Below are 18,448 nucleotides of genomic sequence, written 5' to 3' on the forward strand. Positions count from 1 at the left end.
GTTAGAGGTTAGGGTTAATGATGTGTTTCTGTTCAGCTCTATGAAAGGGTTAGAGGTTAGAGGTTAGGGTTAATGATGTGTTTCTGTTCAGCCCTATGAAAGGGTTAGAGGTTAGGGGTAATGATGTGTTTCTGTTCAGCTCTATGAAGGGGTTAGAGGTTAGGGTTAATGATGTGTTTCTGTTCAGCTCTATGAAAGGGTTAGGGGTTAGAGGTTAGGGTTAATGATGTGTTTATGTTCAGCTCTATGAAAGGGTTAGGGGTTAGGGTTAATGATGTGTTTCTGTTCAGCCCTATGAAAGGGTTAGGTGTTAGATGCTAGGGTTAATGATGTGTTTCTGTTCAGCTCTATGAAAGGGTTAGGGGTTAGAGGTTAGGGTTAATGATGTGTTTCTGTTCAGCCCTATGAAAGGGTTAGAGGTTAGGGTTAATGATGTGTTTCTGTTCAGCTCTATGAAAGGGTTAGGGGTTAGAGGCTAGGGTTAATGATGTGTTTCTGTTCAGCTCTATGAAAGGGTTAGAGGTTAGGGTTAATGATGTGTTTCTGTTCAGCCCTATGAAAGGGTTAGAGGTTAGGGTTAATGATGTGTTTCTGTTCAGCTCTATGAAAGGGTTAGGAGTTAGAGGTTAGGGTTAATGATGTGTTTCTGTTCAGCTCTATGAAAGGGTTAGGGGTTAGAGGCTAGGGTTAATGATGTGTTTCTGTTCAGCTCTATGAAAGGGTTAGAGGTTAGGGTTAATGATGTGTTTCTGTTCAGCTCTATGAAAGGGTTAGGGGTTAGGGTTAATGATGTGTTTCTGTTCAGCCCTATGAAAGGGTTAGGTGTTAGATGCTAGGGTTAATGATGTGTTTCTGTTCAGCTCTATGAAAGGGTTAGGGGTTAGGGTTAATGATGTGTTTCTGTTCAGCCCTATGAAAGGGTTAGAGGTTAGGGTTAATGATGTGTTTCTGTTCAGCCCTATGAAAGGGTTAGAGGTTAGGGTTAATGATGTGTTTCTGTTCAGCTCTATGAAAGGGTTAGGGGTTAGGGTTAATGATGTGTTTCTGTTCAGCCCTATGAAAGGGTTAGGTGTTAGATGCTAGGGTTAATGATGTGTTTCTGTTCAGCTCTATGAAAGGGTTAGGGGTTAGATGCTAGGGTTAATGATGTGTTTCTGTTCAGCTCTATGAAAGGGTTAGGGGGGAGCTGCTAGGGTTAATGATGTGTTTCTGTTCAGCTCTATGAAAGGGTTAGGGGTTAGGGGTTAGGGTTAATGATGTGTTTCTGTTCAGCTCTATGAAAGGGTTAGGGGTTAGATGCTAGGGTTAATGATGTGTATTCAATCATTTTATCTGATCTGCTCGAGCGCGTCAACGAGCGTCTGCGTAGCCAGGCGCTGAAATAGAACTCGGTTGTATTTGTGACGCTTGACTCGCTCCTCATTGGTTTTTAGTAGTATGGATTACATTTTAAATGTTCCTCATCAATCTACACACACTACCCCATAATGACAAACCAAAAAGACATTTTTCGAAATTTGCAAATTTATAAAAAAATGAATAACCGATATTACATTTGTATAAGTATTCAGACCCTTTGCTATGAGACTCGAAATTGAGGTATTTCTGTTTGCAAAAATGTCAAAACTTTTTTTGCTTTGTTATTATGGGGTATTGTGTGTACAGTGCTGAGGAAACATTTGTATTTAATCCATTTTAGAATAAGGCTGTAACATAACAAAATGTGGAAAAAGGCAAGGGGTCTGAATACGTTCCGAAGGCACTGTATATCCCAGGACCAATTAGCTAGCAACAGCAAGCTAACTAGCTAAATGTTCATGAATGTTTAATGTGTTTCGACCTGTCCCCAAATTAATATAGTAGGTTCAGAGTTCGCTTTGATATTTCAACCTGCGTGTCCTGATCGCGTCTGGTGTGGATGCGTGCGACGGTCTTGTCAGCATGTTAGAGGTTAGGTTAATGATTTGTTTCTGTTCAGCCCTAGGAAAGGGTTAGGCATTTAATGTTTATCATATAAATAATGTAGCCAGCTACAGTTCCAATGTTTTGTTTCAAGTAAATCTTGAATTTTATGGAGAAAAGTAGACTGTCTACACTGAGAAAAGTACCTGAGAAAAAACCTCCACATCAGTCAGAGCGCTGTCTGCCAGTTCCTGAATCTCATCAGTCAGAGCGCTGTCTGCCAGTTCCTGAATCTCATCAGTCAGAGCGCTGTCTGCCAGTTCCTGAATCTCATCAGTCAGAGCGCTGTCTGCCAGTTCCTGAATCTCATCAGTCAGAGCGCTGTCTGCCAGTTCCTGAATCTCATCAGTCAGAGCGCTGTCTGCCAGTTCCTGAATCTCATCAGTCAGAGCGCTGTCTGCCAGTTCCTGAATCTCATCAGTCAGAGCGCTGTCTGCCAGTTCCTGAATCTCATCAGTCAGAGCGCTGTCTGCCAGTTCCTGAATCTCATCAGTCAGAGCGCTGTCTGCCAGTTCCTGAATCTCATCAGTCAGAGCGCTGTCTGCCAGTTCCTGAATCTCATCAGTCAGAGCGCTGTCTGCCAGTTCCTGAATCTCATCAGTCAGAGCGCTGTCTGCCAGTTCCTGAATCTCATCAGTCAGAGCGCTGTCTGCCAGTTCCTGAATCTCATCAGTCAGAGCCCTGTCTGCCAGTTCCTGAATCTCATCAGTCAGAGCGCTGTCTGCCAGTTCCTGAATCTCATCAGTCAGAGCGCTGTCTGCCAGTTCCTGAATCTCATCAGTCAGAGCGCTGTCTGCCAGTTCCTGAATCTCATCAGTCAGAGCGCTGTCTGCCAGTTCCTGAATCTCATCAGTGCAAAGTGCAATTGAAGCACAAAAATAGTCTGATGCAGAAATGACAATAAGAACCATTTTAGATCTGCATTTAGAGATTTCTTACACGTTTTATATTTGTTCCTTTCGTGAAAAAGTGGTCCTCTGTAGCTCAGCTGGTAGAGCACGGCGCTTGTAACGGGTTCGATCCCCAGGACCACCCATACACCATTTTTTTTTTTTATAATGTACGCACGCATGACTGTAAGTCACTTTGGATAAAAGCGTCTGCTAAATGGCATATTATATTATAAAAATGAGGAATTCTGCGTTAACTAGCAAGTTAAACTTAGGGGTCACGTTATCTTAGTACGTTTCTGAATTAATAAGGTGACGGTGCATCTTATTGTGTAAGCTTTCTGCCGTATTTGAGAGGTCAAAGCCCTTTGGATGAGTTCTCTGTACAGCTGCCAACATTTTTAATTTCCTTGCATTTTCTCTCCTCTGTTCTCGGGCCAGTCTGCTCCTCCCCCATCTTCTCTCAGTCAGGCCCGTTGCCCTACCGACTCCAGACACAGCGTGTACACATGCTGCATTTTAATTAATTAATTAAATACTTAATTAATTAATATGCCATTTAGCAGACGCTTTTATCCAAAGCGACTTACAGTCATGCGTGCATACATCTTTGTGTATGGGTGGTCCCGGGGATCGAACCCACTACCTTGGCGTTACAAGCGCCGTGCTCTACCAGCTGAGCTACAGAGGACATCAGAGCAGACAAGCATCAAAACCTTTTCATTCTCTTGTAAATGACCAAACTCACCATAAATGCCATTCAGTCCTGAACTAAAACATAAACGCAACATGTAAAGTGTTGGTCCCATGTTTCATGAGCTGAAATAAAAGATCCCAGAAATCTTTCATATGCACAAAAAGCATATTTTCTCAAATGTTGTGCGCACATTTTGACATCCCTTTTAGTGAGCATTTCTCCTTTGCCCAGATAATCCATCCACCTGACAGGTGTGGCATATCAAGAAGCTGATTAAACAGCATGATCATTACACAGGTGCACCTTGTGCTGGGGACAATTAAAGGCCACTCTAAAATGTGCAGTTTTGTCACACAACACAATGCCACATGTCTCAAGTTTTGAGGGAGTGTGCAATTGGCATGCTGACTGCAGGAATGTCCACCAGAACTTTTGCCAGAATATTTAATGTTCATTTCATTACCATAAGCCACCTCCAACATTGTTTTAGAGATTTTGGCAGTACGTCCAACCGGCCAGTCTAGGACCTCCACATCCGGCTTCTTCACCTGCGGGATCGTCTGAGACCAGCCACCAGGACACCTGATTAAACTGGGTTTGCACAACCGAATAATTTCTGCACAAACTGTCAGAAATGGTCTCAGGGAAGCTCATCTGCGTGCTCGTCGTCCTCACCAGGGTCTTGACCTGACTTCAGTGGGCAAATGCTCACCTTCAATGGCCACTGGCACACTGGTGAAGTGTGCTCTTCAGCGATGAATCATGGTTTCAACTGAAACGGGCAGACGGCGTGTATGGCATCTGACATAGAGGGACCAGGTGAATCCAGGTGAAAGCTATGATCTCTTATTGATGTCACTTGTTAAATCCACTTCAGTCAGTGTAGATGAAGGAGAGGAGACCGGAGTCATGCCAGGCACACCAGTTTGTGTCAAGAACTGCAACGCTGCTGGGTTTTTCATGCTCCGTAGTTTCCTGTGTGTATCAATAATGGTCCACCCCCCAAAGGACATCCAGACAACTTGAGACAACTGTGGGAAGCATTGGAGTCAACATGGGCCAGTATCCCTGTGGAACGCTTTCGACACCTTGTAGAGTCCATGCTCCGATGAATTGAGGCTGTTCTGAGGGCAAAAGGGGGTGCAACTCAATATTAGGAAGGTGTTCTTAATGTTTTGTACTGTCAGTTTATATTTTATGTGTGACCAAAAGAACACTGCATGGCTAAATGCATATAATTGCAGGAAATTAGCTTTAAAACCGCAACATTTTCTCTTTGCTACAGGGCAGAATACAGGGAGCTCAAAGTATTGGGACAGTGACAATTATTTAGTTGTCTTGCCTCTGTACTCCAGCACTTTGGATTTGAAATGATACAATGACTGAGGTTAAAGTACAGACTGTCAGCTTTAATTTGAGGGTATTTTCATCCATATCGAGTTTAGACCGTTTATAAATTACTGCCCTTTTGACGTTGTCCCCCCATTTTATGGTAAATAATTGTCATTTTGGAGACACTTCTTTTGTAAATCAGAAGAGAATATGTTTTGAAACACTACTACATTAATGTGGATGCTACCATGATTACGGATAGTCCTGAATGAATCATGAATAATGATGAGTGAGAAAGTTAGACGCACAAATATCCCACCAAGACATGCTAACCTCTCACCATTACAATAACAGGGGAGGTTAGCGTTTTTGGGGTATGATATTTGTGCGTCTAACTTTCTCACTCATAAGCCCTAGGAAAGGGTTAGAGGTCAGAGGCTGTGGTCAATGCTGTGTTTCTGGTCAGCCCTAGGAAAGGGTTAGAGGCTAGGGTTATAGGTCAGAGGCTGTGGTCAATGCTGTGTTTCTGGTCAGCCCTAGGAAAGGGTTAGAGGCTAGGGTTATAGGTCAGAGGCTGTGGTCAATGCTGTGTTTCTGGTCAGCCCTAGGAAAGGGTTAGAGGCTAGGGTTATAGGTCAGAGGCTGTGGTCAATGCTGTGTTTCTGGTCAGCCCTAGGAAAGGGTTAGAGGTCAGAGGCTGTGGTCAATGCTGTGTTTCTGGTCAGCCCTAGGAAAGGGTTAGAGGCTAGGGTTATAGGTCAGAGGCTGTGGTCAATGCTGTGTTTCTGGTCAGCCCTAGGAAAGGGTTAGAGGCTAGGGTTAGAGGTCAGAGGCTGTGGTCAATGCTGTGTTTCTGGTCAGCCCTAGGAAAGGGTTAGAGGCTAGGGTTAGAGGTCAGAGGCTGTGGTCAATGCTGTGTTTCTGGTCAGCCCTAGGAAAGGGTTAGAGGCTAGGGTTAGAGGTCAGAGGCTGTGGTCAATGCTGTGTTTCTGGTCAGCCCTAGGAAAGGGTTAGAGGCTAGGGTTATAGGTCAGAGGCTGTGGTCAATGCTGTGTTTCTGGTCAGCCCTAGGAAAGGGTTAGAGGCTAGGGTTATAGGTCAGAGGCTGTGGTCAATGCTGTGTTTCTGGTCAGCCCTAGGAAAGGGTTAGAGGCTAGGGTTAGAGGTCAGAGGCTGTGGTCAATGCTGTGTTTCTGGTCAGCCCTAGGAAAGGGTTAGAGGCTAGGGTTAGAGGTCAGAGGCTGTGGTCAATGCTGTGTTTCTGGTCAGCCCTAGGAAAGGGTTAGAGGCTAGGGTTAGAGGTCAGAGGCTGTGGTCAATGCTGTGTTTCTGGTCAGCCCTAGGAAAGGGTTAGAGGCTAGGGTTAGAGGTCAGAGGCTGTGGTCAATGCTGTGTTTCTGGTCAGCCCTAGGAAAGGGTTAGAGGCTAGGGTTATAGGTCAGAGGCTGTGGTCAATGCTGTGTTTCTGGTCAGCCCTAGGAAAGGGTTAGAGGCTAGGGTTAGAGGTCAGAGGCTGTGGTCAATGTTGTGTTTCTGGTCAGCCCTAGGAAAGGGTTAGAGGCTAGGGTTAGAGGTCAGAGGCTGTGGTCAATGCTGTGTTTCTGGTCAGCCCTAGGAAAGGGTTAGAGGCTAGGGTTAGAGGTCAGAGGCTGTGGTCAATGCTGTGTTTCTGGTCAGCCCTAGGAAAGGGTTAGAGGCTAGGGTTATAGGTCAGAGGCTGTGGTCAATGCTGTGTTTCTGGTCAGCCCTAGGAAAGGGTTAGAGGCTAGGGTTATAGGTCAGAGGCTGTGGTCAATGCTGTGTTTCTGGTCAGCCCTAGGAAAGGGTTAGAGGCTAGGGTTAGAGGTCAGAGGCTGTGGTCAATGCTGTGTTTCTGGTCAGCCCTAGGAAAGGGTTAGAGGCTAGGGTTATAGGTCAGAGGCTGTGGTCAATGCTGTGTTTCTGGTCAGCCCTAGGAAAGGGTTAGAGGCTAGGGTTAGAGGTCAGAGGGTTAAAGCCCTGTTTCTGTTCAGTCCTAGGAAAGCCCTGGCGTCTCCAGTGAGAGAACCTCCTCTCACCGAGCTGGAGGATGACTTCCTGATCCTGGAGGATTATGAGCCTCCCTGGTTCTCCCATCGCTGGAAGTTTGACCCCATCAGGACCACAGCCAAACCACGACCAAAGCAGCAGAACCAATCACACAGTAGTGACAATGCCTCAGCAGACATACTCACCAAGGCTACAGCCAATCAGAGATCAGGAGGGACAGACAGACCTCGGACAACTAAAGAGAAGAAGGGAAAGAATCCTACAACCAGGAAGGAGAGGGACTCTAGTCCCCCGGGGGTAGGACCTCAGGGTGATGGGCCTGTTAATCATGTTGACCTCGAGGCAGACGACATAGAACAAGAAAAGAAGAAAGTCAACAACCTGTTATCTGAACCAACGACAGCAGGTGACCTGGAACAAGAGGCACCAGGAGGAGGGGCCAAGCCTAAACCTAGCCACACCAAAACAGAAAAGAAAGTTCCCAGAATCTCTAAATCCAAAGCTGGTATCCAAGGTGACAAGGTGAACCCCAAGACGAGCCGAGGACGAGGCCGGCAGTCTGGGAAGACCAGGAGACTGTCAGGTCGAGCTGGGGAGGAGCCCGTCACCATGGAGGAGGAGAGTGAAGCGGCTGCAGACCAGGATGTTTCTCCAGGTAATATCCCCTGACAGCTGACATCACACATCATGATGGTTTTTCTGACTACAACGTTCATCACAAGTTCAAGTTGTATCATGCCATTTGTAGGTATAGGAATATGTTTTGTAAGAGCTCTCAACAAATAAAAAAATATATAAAAAACATTCACAAAACAATCAATGGGAAAAAATGTAGTTTACATAAAAGGCTAGATGTAATGTTGTCTTTCCTCCACAGTTCTACAGTCGGCACCAACAGGACAGAGACGAGTCATCTCTAAGGTTCCAGCCAATTGTAAGGCCCAGGAGGTCTGCCCCGCCCCTACTGGTGAGGCTGACTCCTCCCAGTTAGCAGGGAAGAGGAAGAGGACCGAGCCTGGTCCCTGGTGGCTCATCAGTCCTGTCAACACACAGCTCACAGAGACAGACAACAAGTCCAAACAGAATAACAAGACAACTACATCTAAACCAGCAAGACATTCCTCTGTGGAGTCAGGGCAGGAGGACGGGCCATCAAAACCCTTGTTTAATCAGAACGCAAAGAAGAAACCCTCGTCCAATCAGTCAGCAGCAAATAAACCCTCGTCCAATCAGACCACAGAGAAGAAACCGTGGTCCAATCAGACTGCAGAGCAGAAAGCAGAGAAGCCCAAGAAGGGCAGACCTAAGAAGCAGACGATAGCCAGTACAGAGGAGCCAGCGAGGCCTGAAGGTCAGAGAGAAGAGGAACAGGAGGCCATGCCCAGCCCTCTCAGACAGCATACACTCACCTCAAGTAAGGCTTCATATTAACGCCATCCATTTTCCTTCAAGGGAATATAGTTCACTCATAAATCAAGCTTAGTAATATACAAAATATGTACTGTCATCTCAAACAGCTGTTATTGAAATATGTGGTGATTTGTGTTCTGCTTGTGTCTCTTCTCAGGTGAGAAGGTGTTTGACTGGCTCTACAACTGCACTCCCAAGTGTAAACCCCAGAGTGATGCCACACCCACTAACATTACCCCCCACTCTGCTACCGTTACCCCCAGCAGGCAGCAGCACCAGGCCAGGGAGGCTCCAGAGAAACGCAGGAGGAGGAAAGCTCCAGTGAACTGGTGGGAGACCAACAACCCCCCAGAGAATGCTGGCCGCACCTTTTCCTTCCCTCAACAACCCCAGCCTAACCCAAAAACACCTTCACCCCATCAACCCCAGCCTAACCCAAAAACACGCAAGGTGGTGAGAAGTAAGTCCAAGCCCAGACCAGTCCGGACCAGGCCTGCTAAGTCCCTGCGACCTCCTCAGAACGCCTCCTCACCTCGACCTGGAGCAGGTCAGACCCTGGTGAAGAGGAAGGACCTCTCCACTCCCAAGACGGTCAAGCGCTCTCTGGCCACCTTTGGCGCCATCTTCTCCTCGGGCAGAGAAGCGCTCCCGGTGGCCACTGTCAGAAGCACGTTGCAGACTTCAGGGAGGAAAGCCCTATTCCCTGAAGAGCAGTCAGCCCAGAGTCCCAGCGTCAGCCTCAGCACTGGTCCAGCTAAGGACCCCTCCCAGGACCCAGCCAGTGACAGGAGCTCCAGCCTTGTGGATCTGAGTGCCAGTACTGTCTGCTATATAGAGCCTGTTGGAAAGCTGGGGAAAAAGACCAGACGCCAAGACTTCTCCCAAAGCAACAACCGACTCTCAGACAACACGTAAGTACACTCCTAAACACTGTTACTTCTGACTGTTGCTTCTCAACACTTACTTCTGTTTGTTGCTTCTCAAAACCTTTACATCTAAATGTTCCTTCTAAACACTGTTACTTCTGACTGTTGCTTCTCTTTTCAACACTGTTACTTCTGACTAGGCGATATATCAAATGAATTTGATTAATTAGAATGTGCGTTTTTGAGCGATATTCCAAATGCCTGCATCGCATGAATCATGGTTTAGTTTTTAGTTTTTATCAGCTTTTTCTCATTGTTTTTTTCTGGTCTCTTTTGCTCAGAGATCTGTATACTGACGAGATGCACGTCTCCTCCCTAACAATGGGAGTCGTCATCCAAGAGGTGGGAAGGCAGGCAAAAAGAATAGGTCCAAAATAAGCCCATATAAACACATTACCCTTATTTTTGGACAGATTCTAGCGCTTCGCCTCTTCCTCTATGGTTTACACACCAAGCCCCTCCCCCTGCCTCTCACGCCAACAAAGTTGTGATATCACATCTTCCTCTCTGACGAGCGGTTTCAACTCGCTATTTGCATTTTGAGGTTTGGTCCAACAGAATCGGTCATATGGACACAAACACATTGAGACATTTTACTATAATAGAGAAGTTACGTTTTTTAACGATACGCTTTTTATGTCTCAACTCCTCAAATTGCGCACAGAGCAGACACGACTAAAACCAGAGTATCAATGAACATTGATTCTGGAAAATTAATGCTCAGTTTGTCGCGCGCGGCATTGTGGTACCACGTACCGTTAGCAGCATTTTAGCCAAAGACTGTTATCCTAGCTGTCTAGTCTGTTTATAAATGTGCATAAGCATAAAACAATTATATAAGGAATTGGCAACTCGTTCTCATTCTGAGAAATAAGGTAGGCCACTTGATTTCAACATCTGAACAAAGTGGACAGGCTAGCATGCTGTTCAAACAGTTGGAGACAGACAGAAGGGTGTGGTCGTAACAATTCAACTGTTGAACCTTGTTAGCAAGCAAATACATCCAGGTAAAGATTAGCTGGCTATTCACTAGCACGTGGGCTTGAGAGATTGTTCTCTAGCCTCTAATGCCTGCTACAAGAAGTTAGTCATTATTAGTGAATGTGTTTATTCATGGTTCAAGTTACATTTGTAACAAAAAAGGGCATTTTCATAAACTGACTTGAAAGACAGAAAGCGGCACAGGTCCTAATCCAGGCACTTGTCATCTCCCGTCTGGATTACTGCAACTCGCTGTTGGCTGGCCTCCCTGCCTGTGCCATTAAACCCCTACAACTCATCCAGAATGCCGCAGCCCGTCTGGTGTTCAACCTTCCCATGTTCTCTCACGTCACCCCGCTCCTCCGCACACTCCACTGGCTTCCAGTTGAAGCTCGCATCTGCTACAAGACCATGGTGCTTGCCTACGGAGCTGTGAGGGGAACGGCACCTCCGTACCTTCAGGCTCTGATCAGTCCCTACACCCAAACGAGGGCACTGCGTTCATCCACCTCTGGCCTGCTGGCCCCCCTACCTCTGCGGAAGCACAGTTCCCGCTCAGCCCAGTCAAAGCTGTTCGCTGCTCTGGCACCCCAATGGTGGAACAAGCTCCCTCACGATGCCAGAACAGCGGAGTCACTCACCACCTTCCAGAGACACTTGAAACCCCACCTCTTTAAGGAATACCTGGGATAGGATAAAGAAATCTTTATACTAAAGTTTTACACGCTTCAGCAGTCGGCGGTCCCGTTCTGTGAGCTTGTGTGGCCTACCACTTCATGGCTGAGCTGTTGTTGCTCCTAGACCTCTTCACAATAACAGCACTGACAGTTGACCGGGGCAGCTCTAGCAGGGCGAACTGACTTGTTGGAAAGGTGTCATCCTATGACGGTGCCACGTTGAAACTCGCTGAGCTCTTCATTAAGGACATTCTACTGCCAATGTTTGTCTATGGAGATTGCATGGCTGTGTGCTCGATTTAATACAACAAATTTACCAACTTTTTAGTTTTGTCCTCACTCATCTTTTTTCGTTAAACTTTTTCACCCCGGACGTTTATCCCGAGACAGAAGAGTCATTTTCCTGTGCGTTTTAGCTGCCAACTTTACGTTATTTTCCTTTTTTCCATCGCAACTTTTTTCCCTTATTCAACTTTTTCACTCCGGACGCTTTATCTGGACATGGTTCATCAACATCTTCAACAGCCGAAGCTAAGTAGTAACATTAACATGATGTCTTCAAATTGCAGTCGCTGTACTCATAATATACAGGAGAATTCTCGCCTTACGGCGAGAATAGCTGTGCTACAAGCCCAGCTTCAGACGCAATCGTTAGGCAAGAGTAATATCAGTGTAGGAAAGGAAGAAACAGCGTCTGTGCCACCAGTAAGTACAGACAGTAACGTTAGTATAAATCCCCCCGCACAGTCCCCGCAGCCGGACAACTTTCTCATGGCTTCTGGAGGGAAATACTGTTGGAATGCTCAACCGGTGTCGCTCATTCAGCCGACAGAAACCTTCAACCGGTTTTCCCCATTATGTAGCGAGTCGGAGTCTGAGTCTGAGTCTTCTCTAGTCTCTACTCCTCCCGTTACGGGGTCTGAGACTCCGAAGGCTCCCACCATTAGCTCTGACAAATTGAAAACCCTAGTCATTGGCGACTCCATTACCCGCAGTATTAGACTTAAAACGAATCACCCAGCGATCATACACTGTTTACCAGGGGGCAGGGCTACCGACGTTAAGGCTAATCTAAAGATGGTGCTGGCTAAAGCTAAAACTGGCGAGTGTAGAGAGTATAGAGATATTGTTATCCACGTCGGCACCAACGATGTTAGGATGAAACAGTCAGAGGTCACCAAGTGCAACATAGCTTCAGCGTGTAAATCAGCTAGAAAGATGTGTCGGCATCGAGTAATTGTCTCTGGCCCCCTCCCAGTTAGGGGAAGTGACGAGCTCTACAGCAGAGTCTCAGCACTCAATCGCTGGTTGAAAACTGTTTTCTGCCCCTCCCAAAAGATAACATTTGTGGATAATTGGCCCTCTTTCTGGGACTCACCCACAAACAGGATCAAGCCTGACCTGCTGAGGAGTGACGGACTCCATCCTAGCTGGAGGGGTGCTCTCCTCTTATCTACCAACATAGATAGGGCTCTAACTCCTCTAGCCCCACAGTGAAATAGGGTGCAGGCCAGGCAGCAGGCTGTTAGCCAACCTGCCAGCTTAGTGGAGTCTGCCAATAGCATAGTCAGTGTAGTCAGCTCAGCCATACCCATTGAGACTGTGTCTGTGCCTCGACCTAGGTTGGGCAAAACTAAACATGGTGGTGTTCACCCTAGCAATCTTATTAGGATAAAGACCTCCTCCATTCCTGCCATTATTGAAAGAGATCGTGATACCTCACATCTCAAAATAGGGTTACTTAATGTTAGATCCCTCACTTCAAAGGCAGTCATAGTCAATGAACTAATCACTGATCATAATCTTGATGTGATTGGCCTGACTGAAACATGGCTTAAGCCTGATGAATTTGCTGTGTTAAATGAGGCCTCACCTCCTGGTTACACTAGTGACCATATTCCCCGTGCATCCCGCAAAGGCGGAGGTGTTGCTAACATTTACGATAGCAAATTTCAATTTACAAAAAAAAAAATGACGTTTTCATCTTTCGAGCTTCTAGTCATGAAATCTATGCAGCCTACTCAATCACTTTTTATAGCTACTGTTTACAGGCCTCCTGGGCCATATACAGCGTTCCTCTCTGAGTTTCCTGAATTCCTATCAGACCTTGTAGTCATAGCAGATCATATTCTAATTTTTGGTGATTTTAATATTCACATGGAGAAGTCCACAGACCCACTCCAAAAGTCTTTCGGAGCCATTATCGACTCAGTGGGTTTTGTCCAACATGTCTCTGGACCTACTCACTGCCACAGTCATACTCTGGACCTAGTTTTGTCCCATGGAATAAATGTTGTAGATCTTAATGTTTTTCCACAAAATCCTGGACTATCGGACCACCATTTTATTACGTTTGCAATCGCAACAAATAATCTGCTCAGACCCCAACCAAGGAGCATCAAAAGTCGTGCTATAAATTCTCAGACAACACAAAAATTCATTGATGCCCTTCCAGACTCCTTCTGCCTACCCAAGGACGTCAGAGGACAAAAATCAGTTAACCACTTAACTGAGGAACTCAATTTAACCTTGCGCAATACCCTAGATGCAGTTGCACCCCTAAAAACGAAAAACATTTGTCATAAGAAACTAGCTCCCTGGTATACAGAAAATACCCGAGCTTTGAAGCAAGCTTCCAGGAAATTGGAACGGAAATGGCGCCACACCAAACTGGAAGTCTTCCGACTAGCTTGGAAAGACAGTACCGTGCAGTACCGAAGAGCCCTCACTGCTGCTCGATCATCCTACTTTTCCAAATTAATCGAGGAAAATAAGAACAATCCAAAATTTCTTTTTGATACTGTTGCAAAGCTAACTAAAAAGCAGCATTCCCCAAGAGAGGATGGTTTTCACTTCAGCAGTGATAAATTCATGAACTTCTTTGAGGAAAAGATCATGACCATTAGAAAGCAAATTACGGACTCCTCTTTGAATCTGCGTATTCCTCCAGGGCTTAGCTGTCCTGGATCTGCACAGCTCTGCGAGGGCCTGGGATCGGGAGAGACACTTAAGTGTTTTAGTACTATATCTCTTGACACAATGATGAAAATAATCATGGCCTCTAAACCTTCAAGCTGCATACTGGATCCTATTCCTACTAAACTGCTGAAGGAGCTGCTTCCTGTGCTTGGCCCTCCTATGTTGAACATAATAAACAGCTCTCTATCCACCGGATGTGTACCAAACTCACTAAAAGTGGCAGTGATAAAGCCTCTCTTGAAAAAGCCAAACCTTGACCCGGAAAATATAAAAAACTATCGGCCTATATCGAATCTTCCATTCCTCTCAAAAATTTTAGAAAAAGCTGTTGCGCAGCAACTCACTGCCTTTCTGAAGACAAACAATGTATACGAAATGCTTCAGTCTGGTTTTAGACCCCATCATAGCACTGAGACTGCACTTGTGAAGGTGGTAAATGACCTTTTAATGGCGTCAGACCGAGGCTCTGCATCTGTCCTCGTGCTACTAGACCTTAGTGCTGCCTTTGACACCATCGATCACCACATTCTTTTGGAGAGACTGGAAACCCAAATTGGTCTACACGGACAAGTTCTGGCCTGGTTTAGATCCTACCTGTCGGAAAGATATCAGTTTGTCTCTGTGAATGGTCTGTCCTCCGACAAATCAACTGTACATTTCGGTGTTCCTCAAGGTTCCGTTTTAGGACCACTATTGTTTTCACTATATATTTTACCTCTTGGGGATGTTATTCGAAAACATAATGTTAACTTTCACTGCTATGCGGATGACACACAGCTGTACATTTCAATGAAGCATGGTGAAGCCCCAAAATTGCCCTCGCTAGAAGCCTGTGTTTCAGACATAAGGAAGTGGATGGCTGAAAACTTTTTACTTTTAAACTCGGACAAAACAGAGATGCTTGTTCTAGGTCCCAAGAAACAAAGAGATCTTCTGTTAAATCTGACAATTCATCTTGATGGTTGTAAAGTCGTCTCAAATAAAACTGTGAAGGACCTAGGCGTTACTCTTGACCCTGATCTCTCTTTTGACGAACATATCAAGACTGTTTCAAGGACAGCTTTTTTCCATCTACGTAACATTGCAAAAATCAGAAATTTTCTGTCCAAAAATGATGCAGAAAAATTAATCCATGCATTTGTTACTTCTAGATTAGACTACTGCAATGCTCTATTTTCCGGCTACCCGGATAAAGCACTAAATAAACTTCAGTTAGTGCTAAATACGGCTGCTAGAATCCTGACTAGAACCAAGAAATTTGATCATATTACTCCAGTGCTAGCTTCCCTACACTGGCTTCCTGTTAAGGCAAGGGCTGATTTCAAGGTTTTACTGTTAACCTATAAAGCGTTACATGGGCTTGCTCCTACCTATCTTTCCGAGTTGGTCCTGCCGTACATACCAATACGTACGCTACGGTCACAAGACGCAGGCCTCCTAATTGTCCCTAGAATTTCTAAGCAAACAGCGGGAGGCAGGGCTTTCTCCTATAGATCTCCATTTTTATGGAACAGTCTGCCTACCCATGTGAGAGACGCAGACTCGGTCTCAACCTTTAAGTCTTTACTGAAGACTTATCTCTTCAGTAGGTCATATGATTGAGTGTAGTCTGGCCCAGGAGTGTGAAGGTGAACGGAAAGGCTGGAGCAACGAACAGCCCTTGCTGTCTCTGCCAGGCCGGTTCCCCTCTCCACTGGGGTTCTCTGCCTCTAACCCTGTTGCAGGGGCTGAGTCACTGGCTTGCTGGTGCTCTTTCATGCCGTCCCTGGGAGGGGTGCGTCACTTGAGTGGGTTGAGTTACTGACGTGATCTTCCTGTCTGGGTTGGCGCCCCCCCCTTGGTTTGTGCTGTGGTGGAGACCTCTGTGGGCTATACTCGGCCTTGTCTCAGGATTGTAAGTTGGTGGTTGGGGATATCCCTCTAGTGGTGCGGGGGCTGTGCTTTGGCGGAGTGGGTGGGGTTATATCCTTCCTGTTTGGCCCTGTCCGGGGGTTTCATCGGATAGGGCCACAGTGTCTCCGGACCGCTCCTGTCTCAGCCTCCAGTATTTATGCTGCAGTAGTTTATGTGTCGGGGGGCTGGGGTTAGTTGGTTATACCTGGAGTACTTCTCCTGTCTTATCCAGTGTCCTGTGTGAATTTAAGTATGCTCTCTCTAATTCTCTCGTTCTCTCTTTCTCTCTGAGAACCTGAGCCCTAGGACCATACGTCAGGACTACCGGGCATGATGACACCTTGCTGTCCCCAGTCCGCCTGGCCTTGCTGCTATTCCAGTTTCAACTGTTCTGCCTGCGGCTACGAAACCCCTACCTGTCCCAGACCTGCTGTTTTCAACTCTAAATGATCGGCTATGAAAAGCCAACTGAGAGACCTGAGCCCTAGGACCATACGTCGGGACTACCGGCCGTGGTGACTCCTTGCTGTCCCCAGTCCGCCTGGCCTTGCTGCTATTCCAGTTTAAACTGTTCTGCCTGCGGTTATGGAACCCCTACCTGTCCCAGACCTGCTGTTTTAAACTCTAATGATCGGCTATGAAAAGCCAACTGAGATTTATTCCTGATTATTATTTGACCATGCTTGTCACTTATGAACATTTTTGAACATCTTGGCATGGTTCTGTTATAATCTCCACCCGGCACAGCCAGAAGAGGACTGGCCACCCCTCATAGCCTGGTTCCTCTCTAGGTTTCTTCCTAGGTTTTGCCTTTCTAGGGAGTTTTTCCTAGCCACCGTGCTTCTACACCTGCATTACTAGCTGTTTGGGGTTTTAGGCTGGGTTTCTGTACAGCACTTCGAGATATTAGCTGATGTAAGAAGGGCTATATAAAATAAAATTGATAAAATTGATTGAATACACCTGTCAGCAACGGGTGAGGCTGAAATAGCAGAATCCACTAATTTGAAGGGGTTTCCACATACTGCTGTATATATAGGGTATTTCTTACTGTTGCTTCTCTTCTAAACAACGTTATGAGTGACTGTTGTCCAACGTGATGTCAGGAGATCCATTCCTTTTTGTCAACAGGTTAGAAAGTTTCGAAAGCGGACCGTCTTCCATGATTGAACTGGAGGATTGTGAAGAGCGTGAGGACATCTGTAAGTGCAGAGCATTGTACCTTACTGCTTCCTGTTTGCTTACTGCTTCCTGTTTGCTTTGACTTTTTTAATTAGATTGTTTTCATTTAAAGTGTGTTGGGATTTTAAATGCACTTTAAATAAAGTTTGATTTAATTTAACACATTTAAACTACAGTGCCTTCAGAAAGTATTCAAACCCCTTGACTTATTTTGTTGTGCTACAGCCTGAGTTAAAAATGGATCCAAATTAAATCTCCCCCATCTACACACAGTACCCCGTAATGACAAAGGGAAAACATATTTTTAGAAATGGTTGCTAATTTATTGACAATGAAATACTGAAATGTCTAATTCACATAAGTATTCACACCTCTGAGTCAATACTTTGTAGAAGTACCTTTGGCAGCGATTACAGCTGTGAGTCTTTCTGGGTAAGTCTCTAAGAGCATTCCACACCTGGATTGTACAACGTTTGCCCATTATTCTTTTCAAAATTCTTCAAGCTCTGTCAAGTTAGTTGTTGATCATTGCTAGACAGCCATTTTCAGGTCTTGCCATAGATTTAAGTAGATTTAAGTCAAAACTGTAACTAGGCCACTCAGGAACATTCACTGTCTTCTTGGTAAGCAACTCCAGTGTAGATTTGGCCTTGTGTTTTAGGTTATTGTCCTGTTGAAAGGTGAATTCACCTCCCAGTGTCTGGTGGAAAGCAGACTGAACCAGGTTTTCCTCTAGTTAATTACTTTACCAAATTTTTTGCAGTTTTACTTTAGTGCCTTATTGCAAACCGGATGCATGTTTTAGAATATTTGTATTCTGTACAGGCTTCCTTCTTTTCTTTTCACACTGTCATTTAGGTTAGTATTGTGGAGTAACTACAATGTTGTTGATCCATCCTCAGTTTTCTCCTATCACAGCCATTAAATAGTATTAAGATGGTCTGGTCCATTAAATAGTATTAAGATGGTCTGGTCCATTAAATAGTATTAAGATGGTCTGGTCCATTATAGTATTAAGATGGTCTGGTCTGGTCCATTTAAATAATATTAAGATGGTCTGGTCTGGTCCATTAAATAGTATTAAGATGGTCTGGTCTGGTCCATTAAATAGTATTAAGATGGTCTGGTCTGGTCCATTAAATAGTATTAAGATGGTCTGGTCTGGTCCATTAAATAGTATTAAGATGGTCTGGTCTGGTCAATTAAATAGTATTAAGATGGTCTGGTCAATTAAATAGTATTAAGATGGTCTGGTCCATTAAATAGTATTAAGATGGTCTGGTCTGGTCAATTAAATAGTATTAAGATGGTCTGGTCTGGTCAATTAAATAGTATTAAGATGGTCTGGTCAATTAAATAGTATTAAGATGGTCTGGTCTGGTCAATTAAATAGTATTAAGATGGTCTGGTCTGGTCAATTAAATAGTATTAAGATGGTCTGGTTTGGTCAATTAAATAGTATTAAGATGGTCTGGTCTGGTCAATTAAATA

The 18,448-nt window shown here is 45.2% G+C and overlaps 1 protein-coding gene across 1 annotated transcript in view; it reads left to right on the top strand.

The window, feature by feature from the left end:
* The window catches only part of LOC311116591 (uncharacterized protein), a gene marked incomplete at its 3' end in the record, with an annotated part of 39,852 nt that overhangs the window by 18,913 nt on the left and 2,491 nt on the right, over positions 1-18,448 (top strand). The window contains exons 4-7 of the mRNA XM_084191661.1: positions 6,894-7,564; positions 7,787-8,323; positions 8,477-9,230; positions 16,907-16,977. Coding sequence (XP_084047787.1) covers positions 6,894-7,564; positions 7,787-8,323; positions 8,477-9,230; positions 16,907-16,977 — 2,033 coding nt within the window. The remainder of the gene's footprint in view (positions 1-6,893; positions 7,565-7,786; positions 8,324-8,476; positions 9,231-16,906; positions 16,978-18,448) is intronic.

Source organism: Coregonus lavaretus (assembly GCF_964263955.1).
Source record: "Coregonus lavaretus genome assembly, contig: HAP1_SCAFFOLD_680, whole genome shotgun sequence".
In the NCBI taxonomy this organism is placed as follows: domain Eukaryota; kingdom Metazoa; phylum Chordata; class Actinopteri; order Salmoniformes; family Salmonidae; genus Coregonus; species Coregonus lavaretus.